The following is a 9,749-nucleotide window of genomic DNA, read 5'->3' as shown; positions in this document are numbered from 1 at the left end:
ATTGCACCTAGCCGACCATTAGACAAAGACTTTGAGCGATCCAAACTAGAAAATGAACATAGACCCCATTCAAGGTTTGGCACACACACCACTTTGAACACTTCACGAGAGAGGATCTTGAAGGAGTGCCCTAATACGGAGTACAAAGTGGCCTAGATAAGGAACCCATATCTGTTCTTGAAGGTTACACGGAGTGATGAGTCTAAATACTTCTATTTTTACAATAGTCGTGACCACAACACCAATGATTGTATCTATCTAAAGGAGGCAATCAAAGTGATGATAAAAAGGGTTATTTTTTCGAGAACACCATGAATTACAAGAGGTTCCGAGAGGACTCTCCAAAGAATAAACAACCACCTAAGAAGATTTTTGAAGTCATGGCTGGGAACAAAGGCAAAGATGTGAGTACTGGAGAAGGTGAATGGAAAATGGGGAAGCGCTAACATATCGCTTCCATAACAACAGACACTCCTAGGGTTTTCAACCCTTTCAAAATTACAATGAAGAGATAGATTGTTAAGCTGATGAACCTCAACAAGTAGCAATGAAGAATTACTACCACAAGTCTAAAAAGGTCGATTCTTAGATTTTGCGATAACTAAAAGTCGGGAATCCCGATTCTTAGATAAAATTGTCCCTAATGTCACGATCGTCATGAAATTTTCATTGTAATAAATTTTTTGTAAGTACCCATGTTGATGTGCTATTTTCATTAGTAATAATGTCGCACCCCGTGCATTAACACAATACCACATTTTAGAACCCATACAAAAAATAGTTTTGCAACATTAAACAAGCACGGCTAAAGTAAAATTTTGTCAATTATAACTCTTGTTTTGAATTTGAAATGTTACACATAAATAGTTATTCATCTTTGTGTAGAAAAATATTACAAAAAAATAAATTTTATCATATTTTGGCCCCTGTAACAAAAAATCCAAATTATGTTTAAAATTAACATATGTGATGATTATTTATTTGTAGATATCATTTTCCGACTTTCTTAGGATTTAGGTCTAGTCCCCCAAATATATTTGTTTAATTTTGAAAATTTTAATATCAATAGCTATTATTTAAATAAATAAATAATTGCTTGACAAATAACTTAAAATATTGTTTATATATGTGTATACATACATAAGAAGCATATAGAAATTTTGAATTTAATATTTAAAAAAATTAAATTTAAAAATAATTTATTATTAGATAATAATTAATTATAAATATTATATGATGTTCTTATGCCACATGTAAGTGAATATTTATTCATTCAACTTGGAATTCAAACCAAGACAAATATTATTCAAATTGTCTACAAATTGTGTGTATTGTTGTTTTACCATAGTGTTTGGTGAAGATCAACATTCTGGTTGGTGATTGTGACAACTATTCTTTGAATTTGGGTGATTTAAAGTCTACCATAGGGTTTAGGGTTTGTTTGTGCATTATAATATTGTAAGGAGTTCTCATCGAATACGCTTATAATAATCAAAACATAGTGGAAAATTTTCTAAGGAATAGAGGGACTAGGTCTAGATGTTGTCTTGGTATATAAGGGGTATAATTCTTGCATGTCTTTTATATTATTGCTTTTAGTTTTTGTCCTTTACATTTAAGTTCAGTATAAAAACTATCACTCATTTCTGGATAATTAAAGGATAAGAAACCTTGCATAAAAACAAGAAATATCTACCAAATGTAATACATCCCCTCTATCAAATTCCCTGGATATACACATCAATTCCACCTAGGCAAACCTTCATTTAGACCTTTGTTACCGCCTACAATGTCCGGATGCGAAACGCTCCACGGAGTCCAACTCTTTTAGGATAACCTTGGCTTGCATGGGGACAACGTCTATCAAATGGTTCAACAGCAGAAATCTTGGGCCTTGGAAGAAAGGCTAGCTCAGATTGAAGAAAGCAAACACAATGTCAATCTGAAGAACCTAATTGTTCAAGATGAGACTTAATACAAAATTTACATCCTTGTGCCAAGGATGGGTCCATAACTGGTCCAAAAATCTCAATCTCTCGATGGCACGAATACTGCACTCTTTCCCGTGATCCCAAAGGAATGAGATGTAGACAGACTCCTCCTTAAATTCACCATCTTGAGAGGAGAGAAAAGTATGAATAAGATGTTCCAAACTTTATGCAAAAAACAAACCATGTGTCCACTCACATGTGTCCAGATTTACAATATAACTAGAGATCCAGATGAGCACGTCGAGTATGTGAATGACCTTCTATACTACTACCATGATGAAAAATATGTTAAATGCATGATCTTTACATTAAACTTAATCAAGACAACCCTAGCATGGTACATGTCCCTCTCATACGAAAGCATAAGTACTTGGTCTGACCTGTGTGAGGCTTTCATAACCCATTTCACAGACAAGAAGAGACAACCAACCATCATGGCCATATTTAGTAGGGTTATGTAGGGTAAAAAGGAAACCTCAGACAAGTATATTGACCATTTTGCCAAGGTTATAACAACTGTTAGAGGCTCGGATGAAAGCCTCAAATGCTGCATTTTGTAGAAGGGCCTCATACCAAATTGTGTATTCCTGGGGAGATGTTAGGGCGCAGAGATGCCCATATTCCAAAGTATTTGTTAAGTAGGGAGCAACCGTACATAAAATATGAAGAAAATTTTTTAGCTGAAGAAGGTAGTTGGTACCAAGAAATGTTGGATCTAGCCGACCATTAGACAAAGACTTTGGGCGATCCAAACTGGAAAATGAACATAGACCCCGTTCAAGGTTTGGCACATACACGTCTTTGAACACTTCACAAGAGAGGATCTTGAAGGAGTGCGATAATATGGAGTATAAAGTGGCCTAGATAAGGAACCCATATCTGTTCTTAAAGGTTACACGGAGTGATGAGTCTAAATATTTCTATTTTTACAAGAGTCGTGACCACAACACCAATGATTGTATCTATCTAAAGGAGGCAATCAAAGGGCTAATAAAAGGGTTATTTTTTGGAGAACACCATGGATGACAAGAGGTGCCAAGAGGACTCTCCAAAGAATAAACAACCACCTAAGAATATTTTTGAAGCCATGGCTGGGGACAAAGGCAAAGATGTGAGTACTGGAGAAGGTGAATGGAAAATGGGGAAGCACTAACATATCGCTTCCATAACAACAGACACTCCTAGGGTTTTCAACCCTTTCAAAATTACAATGAAGAGAAAGATTGTTAAGCGGATGAACCTCAACAAGTAACAATGAAGAATTTCTACCACAAGTCTAAAAAGGTCGATTCTTAGATTTTGCAATAACTAAAAGTCGGGAATCCCGAACATAATTTATTCCTTGGTGACAACTGCTATTGTTTTCAAATTTAAGGTTTCTAGGATTCGAACTGATGGCGGAAACTCCTGTGACATCAAGTACCCATATCTCTTCAAGAAGATGGGGCTGAAGAAAAAGAAGGTGTGACACCATGAAGGGTATGATCTACATTCCTTTAACGACTTAGTGCCTCGTCTTTGGGGGTACAATGAAATAACGGTTGCCTTAGGAGAAGGGAGAGATATCAAGACCAATTACACCATATTCATGGTAGTCCAGCGCAAGAGCATCTACCATAGGACTAGAAGGGAGACAAGGATAAACTTATGGAAATCAACATGGCCTCCATGATCAACCAGCTGAGGGATATGTCTATTTGACCTCCTTCTACTAAAATACATTGCTCTGACTGAACGAGTAAAAGTGGCTAATCAAGTTCAAGTCGAGAACAAAAGTCACAACTGTTGTGTCTATTAAGCAATGGCGTGGCCAATAGGTTAAGTTAAATTCAAGTTCTTTTTTTTTGTAAATAAAAATGATCATTATTTATTATAATTAGTTTATTAAAAAAATTATTTTCTCTAAATGGTTTCTTTCCTTTATGAATATGAAAGGAAACAATGAGTGTGGGGGATGACCAGAGAGATCAAAGTCTCATAAAAATGGATTAGGATCCTCTCCTGCTTTTTGTCTCATGTTTCCATTCAGATCTCATCTCAACCATTCATTTATTATATGTTGTTTCTTTTTGTATTTTTATTTTTTTTCAATGAAGGCCTACCAACCCTTAGATTGAAAAAGGAGAGATGACAGCCTCAAAAGGGCAGTAGAGGATCCATATTCCATAAAAATACTCATAGGTGCTGTTACAAGCGCCATAGGCGTATGACCAAAGTAATCAAAATCTCATGATGCCAACATAAATACAAAGAAATAAAGCCTATAAAATATAAAATAATTGACTCATCCTCTCTTAATATCTAGGAACTATAGAGGAGGTGGTGGGTCTGCCAATACGTCGACCTCGAATCAGATTTTCACCTGGGGACATGGGAAGGGATTCGACCCTTATCGGACATGTTAAAAATACTATAAAGGTAGTATACGTTAATTGTGACATAAACTATAAAAATGTAATAAAAAATGTATTCAAAAGTTACATTAGAAAGAAATATAGAATAGTTTAAAATATTAAAAAAACATAGATTTGTTGTTTTAATTAACATTTTTTAAATAATCAGATAAACATATATAATAATATATTTAAATAAAATTAAATATTCAAGTATTTTAAAAACATACATTTGTTTTTTTATTTCCAAATGTTCAAAATAAGTAATAGTAATTTTATGATGATTAAGAAACTGTCCAATAATAATATAATTGTTTTTAAAGAATTTATGTCGCATAATATTCATTATAAAAATATTTCGAAATTAAAATATCTCTATTTATACGAGTTCTTATTTTACTAATCTGTTGATTTTTAAAATGTTTTTAAAGTATTTAAATGCATATATGTGAGAATTAGAGCCCACTCGTATGATTGATAAAGTAACCATCAAACGATTGACTTTCAAAATTAGAACGACGAGCTTTGTTAGAAAGGTACATAATTAAATCTATATAGATGAATAACATAAAAAAACTTCGATACTATGTTACTTGTCAGACCGATTTTTATTTGAACATCAAAATCTTTGGAGTATGACATTCAAGATACAAATAATCTTTATTGAATAAAACCCCTTCTAGGTATGCTTGAAATGAATATGTATGTTTTCTATAACTTTAATAATGGACCTTCTAGCATATGAAGATATATTAAGAGACCATAATGTTGCCTTCATTAAAAGTTTTTTCAACAAAGTAACTTCTAGTGGCTTAATATTTGCAAAAATTTGGACACACTAAGAAACATCATTAATCTTTCTCACAACCTTAGTCTTAAGGATGTAGTGTTTGAATTAACTGACTTCTTTGTGTTATTTATTATCGTTAAGAGAAATAATACCAAATTTATATGCTTTAAAAAGAAATCAAATCCTTTCTCCATCATAATGATTATAAAAACTCATTTTGCTACTCGTCTTAGGAAATAAGTCGACGTGTTTGCATAATTACTCAACAAAGAAACTATGTTCCTTTTAGTGCTTATAGTGTTAATCCTCCTTTATCTTTGTTGAGTGTTTTTTTATGTATGATGTTTTAAGCTTCAATTCCTAATTTACGTTTTACGTAATGTAATCTTTATTCATAAAAAAAGAAAGATATTGAAACAAAGTCAAGTTAAATAATAATCAGATTGTATTAGTATATACACTAATATAAATTACAAATGTGAATCTTTAAATGAATTTCTAAAAAAATTAAATAATCGTCATATTGTAAACAATAATTTTTCAAGGGGTACTGGTTTCCCTTTTATCCATTTGTATTGATTTAATTTATATTTTAGTTTAGTCCAATCAAATCATCTGTCAAATATTTCCTATACCAATTAGCTGAGTCAGTTGGTATACGCTTGAGACTATCATTAAAATCGACATGATAAAGCCCCCAATTTCTAGAATAGCCCGCTTGAAATTCAAATGTATCAAAAGCTGCCCAGGAAAAGTAACCACAAACATTTACACCAGCATCAATGGCTGCTTTGGTCGCGTTAATATGTGCAGCAATGTAAGCAACTCGATGTTCATCCTTCAATGGATTTGGTGTTTTGAAAGAAGCAATACCATTTTCAGTGATGTAGATTTTGGGGTTTTGGTACTTTTTCTTAATATAGAGTAAGAAGTCATATAATCCTTCAGGATAGACAAAGTTCAAACCGTATTGATCCATGTAGCCAAGAGTTTTTCCTTCCACGTTATAAACTTCTGACATAGCTAAGGCATCAAAATTGTCACCAAAAACCTTGGTTTTATTTGATTCATGTCTAGCAAAGTGAGAAGTATAATAATTGAGCCCAATAAAGTCTGTGCTTCCTTTTAACATTTGTTTATCTTTTTTTGTAAATTTGGGTAGCCTATTCCCCACTAGCTTTCTCATTATTTTTGGATAATCTCCATGGAAAATTGGCTTTAAAACCCATCCCCAATAGAAATCCATTAGTCTTTTAGCAGCAGCCATATCCTCTGGTTTAGAGCTGTAGGGATAATAACTTCCTGATGAAAGAGCAATTCCAATTTCTCCCCCTTGAAGTGCTTGAAATTTTGTTTTGTATAAATTTGATGTTGTAGCATGGGCAATTAGGAAATTATGAAGTATAATATATGCTTCTGTACATATTTTACCTGTAGTTGGACATGCCTCAACAGACATATTATCAATATTGTGCATGTATTGAAATATAGCTGTGACCTCTCCCTCGTTGATTGTAGTCCAATATTTCACCCGATCTCCATATGTTTTGAATAAGAGTTCACTAAAATCCTTGAAATGTCTCACAATGGAGCGATTTAAGAAGCCGCCAAGTTTTTGTTGAAGAGCTAGCGGATAGTCAAAGTGCATGATAGTCACAAAAGGTTCAATACCATTTTTTAGCAACTCATTAATCAAATTGTTGTAGAAGTTGATACCTTCTTTGTTTATACCTCCTTTCAAGGTTCCATTTGGCATTATTCTATTCCAAGATATGGACATTCTATAAGAATTTACTCCGAGCTTCTTTAAAAGTTGTACGTCCTCCTTATAGCGCTTATAATGCTCAATCTTTTTGGAAAACTTATCTACATCTAAATACACACCTTTTTTATGTTCAATTATATCATCCCATATACCAAGTCCTCTTCCTCCTTCATTAGAAGCTCCTTCAATCTGAAGGGCAGAAGATCCAGCACCAAACAAAAAGCCAGTTGGAAATGATCCTCGACTCGGAAAATTCGATGAATTTATGAATTTCAATATAGCATGATATGTATTAGTTGTAGTCCGTTCTCCATTCTGGGAAGAAAGTGAGTAACTAAGTTCAAATTTGTTCTCCAAGGGAAATAGAACTTGTGCATGGGTGAAAATATTGGAAATCCAAACAAACGACAAGATTGCAAGAACATTTTTAGAAATTCTTAAAGATGACATTATATATATTATTTGTATCAAAAAATAATTATTGAGGTTGATAATAAATCACAATTATTCAGAAGGAAGAGAAAAACAAATTTATACTATATTTCTATGTGTATGACAACTTGTAAGATGATAATTACTATTTTTCAAAAGCAGTTAAAAATGTTACAGATAAAACACATAATTGTATTCTTTTTAGAGTTATTTATAGACTTTCCAACTAGATAAAGTTGTCCCTAATGTCATGATCGTCATGAAATTTTCATTGTAATAAATCTTTTGTAAGTACCCATGCTGATGTGCTATTTTCATTAATAATAATGTCGCACCCCGTGCATTAACACATCACCACATTTTAGAACCCATACAAAAAATAGTTTTGCAACATTAAACAAGCACGACGGTTAAAGTAAAATTTTGTCAATTATAACTCTTGTTTTGAATTTGAAATGTTACACATAAATAGTTATTCATCTTTGTATAGAAAAATATTACAAAAAAATAAATTTTATCATATTTTGGCCCCTGTAACAAAAAATCCAAATTATGTTTAAAATTAACATATGTGATGATTATTTATTTGTAGATATCATTTTCCGACTTTCGTAGGATTTAGGTCTAGTCCCGCAAACATATTTGTTTAATTTTGAAAATTTTAATATCAATAGCTATTTTTTAAATAAATAAATAAATAATTGCTTGACAAATAACTTAAAATATTGTTTATATATGTGTATACATACATAAGAAGCATATAGAAATTTTGAATTTAATATTTAAAAAAATTAAATTTAAAAATAATTTATTATTAGATAATAATTAATTATAAATATTATATGATGTTCTTATGCCACATGTAAGTGAATATTTATTCATTCAACTTGGAATTCAAACCAAGACAAATATTATTCAAATTGTCTACAAATTGTGTGTATTGTTGTTTTACCATAGTGTTTGGTGAAGATCAACATTCTGGTTGGTGATTGTGACAACTATTCTTTGAATTGGGGTGATTTAAAGTCCACCATAGGGTTTAGGGTTTGTTTGTGCATTATAATATTGTAAGGAGTTCTCATCGAATACGCTTATAATAATCAAAACATAGTGGAAAATTTTCTAAGGAGTAGAGGAACTAGGTCTAGATGTTGTCTTGGTATATAAGGGGTATAATTCTTGTATGTCTTTTATATTCTTGCTTTTAGTTTTTGTCCTTTACATTTAAGTTCAGTATAAAAACTATCACTCATTTCTGGATAATTAAAGGATAAGAAACCTTGCATAAAAACAAGAAATATCTACCAAATGTAATACATCCCCTCTATCAAATTCCCTGGATATACACATCAATTCCACCTAGGAAAACCTTCATTTAGACCTTTGTTACCGCCTACAATGTCCGGATGCGAAACACTCCGCGGAGTCCAACTCTTTTAGGATAACCTTGGCTTGCATGGGGACAATGTCTATCAAATGGTTCAACAGCAGAAATCTTGGGCCTTGGAAGAAAGGCTAGCTCAGATTGAAGAAAGCAAACACAATGTCAATCTGAAGAACAAAATTGTTCAAGATGAGACTTAATTCAAAATTTACATCCTTGTGCCAAGGATGGGTCCATAACTGGTCCAAAAATCTCAATCTCTCGATGGCACGAATACTGCACTCTTTCCCGTGATCCCAAAGGAATGAGATGTAGACAGACTCCTCCTTAAATTCACCATCTTAAGAGGAGAGAAAAGTATGAAGAAGATGTTCCAAACTTTATGCAAAAAACAAACCATGTGTCCACTCACATGTGTCCAGATTTACAATATAACTAGAGATCCAGATGAGCACGTCGAGTATGTGAATGACCTTCTATACTACTACCATGATGAAAAATATGTTAAATGCATGATCTTTACATTAAACTTAATCAAGACTACCTTAGCATGGTACATGTCCCTCTCATACGAAAGCATAAGTACTTGGTCTGACCTGTGTGAGGCTTTCATAACCCATTTCACAAACAAGAAGAGACAACCAACCATCATGGCCATATTTAGTGGGGTTATGTAGGGTAAAAAGGAAACCTCGGACAAGTATATTGACCATTTTGCCAAGGTTATAACAACTGTTAGAGGCTCGGATGAAAGCCTCAAATGCTGCATTTTGTAGAAGGGCCTCATACCAAATTGTGTATTCCTGGGGAGATGTTAGGGCGCAAAGATGCCCATATCCCAAAGTATTTGTTGAGTAGGGAGCAACCGTACATAAAATATGAAGAAAAGTTTTTAGCCGAAGAAGGTAGTTGGTACCAAGAAATGTTGGATCTAGCCGACCATTAGACAAAGACTTTGGGCGATCCAAACTGGAAAATGAACATAGACCCCGTT

General features: G+C 32.9%; 1 protein-coding gene across 1 annotated transcript; it reads right to left on the bottom strand.

The window, feature by feature from the left end:
* Positions 1 to 5,766: 5,766 nt before the first annotated feature.
* LOC131598379 (furostanol glycoside 26-O-beta-glucosidase-like) lies at positions 5,767 to 7,392 on the bottom strand (the record flags this gene model as incomplete). The annotated part of the gene is made up of 2 exons (XM_058870991.1): positions 5,767 to 7,058; positions 7,092 to 7,392. Coding segments are annotated over 2 exons (1,593 nt in total), but the record flags the coding sequence as incomplete, so codon positions are not given.
* Positions 7,393 to 9,749: the final 2,357 nt, after the last annotated feature.

Source organism: Vicia villosa, linkage group LG4 (assembly GCF_029867415.1).
Source record: "Vicia villosa cultivar HV-30 ecotype Madison, WI linkage group LG4, Vvil1.0, whole genome shotgun sequence".
In the NCBI taxonomy this organism is placed as follows: Eukaryota; Viridiplantae; Streptophyta; class Magnoliopsida; order Fabales; family Fabaceae; genus Vicia; species Vicia villosa.
Note: the sequence above shows the minus strand (reverse complement) of the source record. Positions and strands in the feature narration are given on the sequence as shown.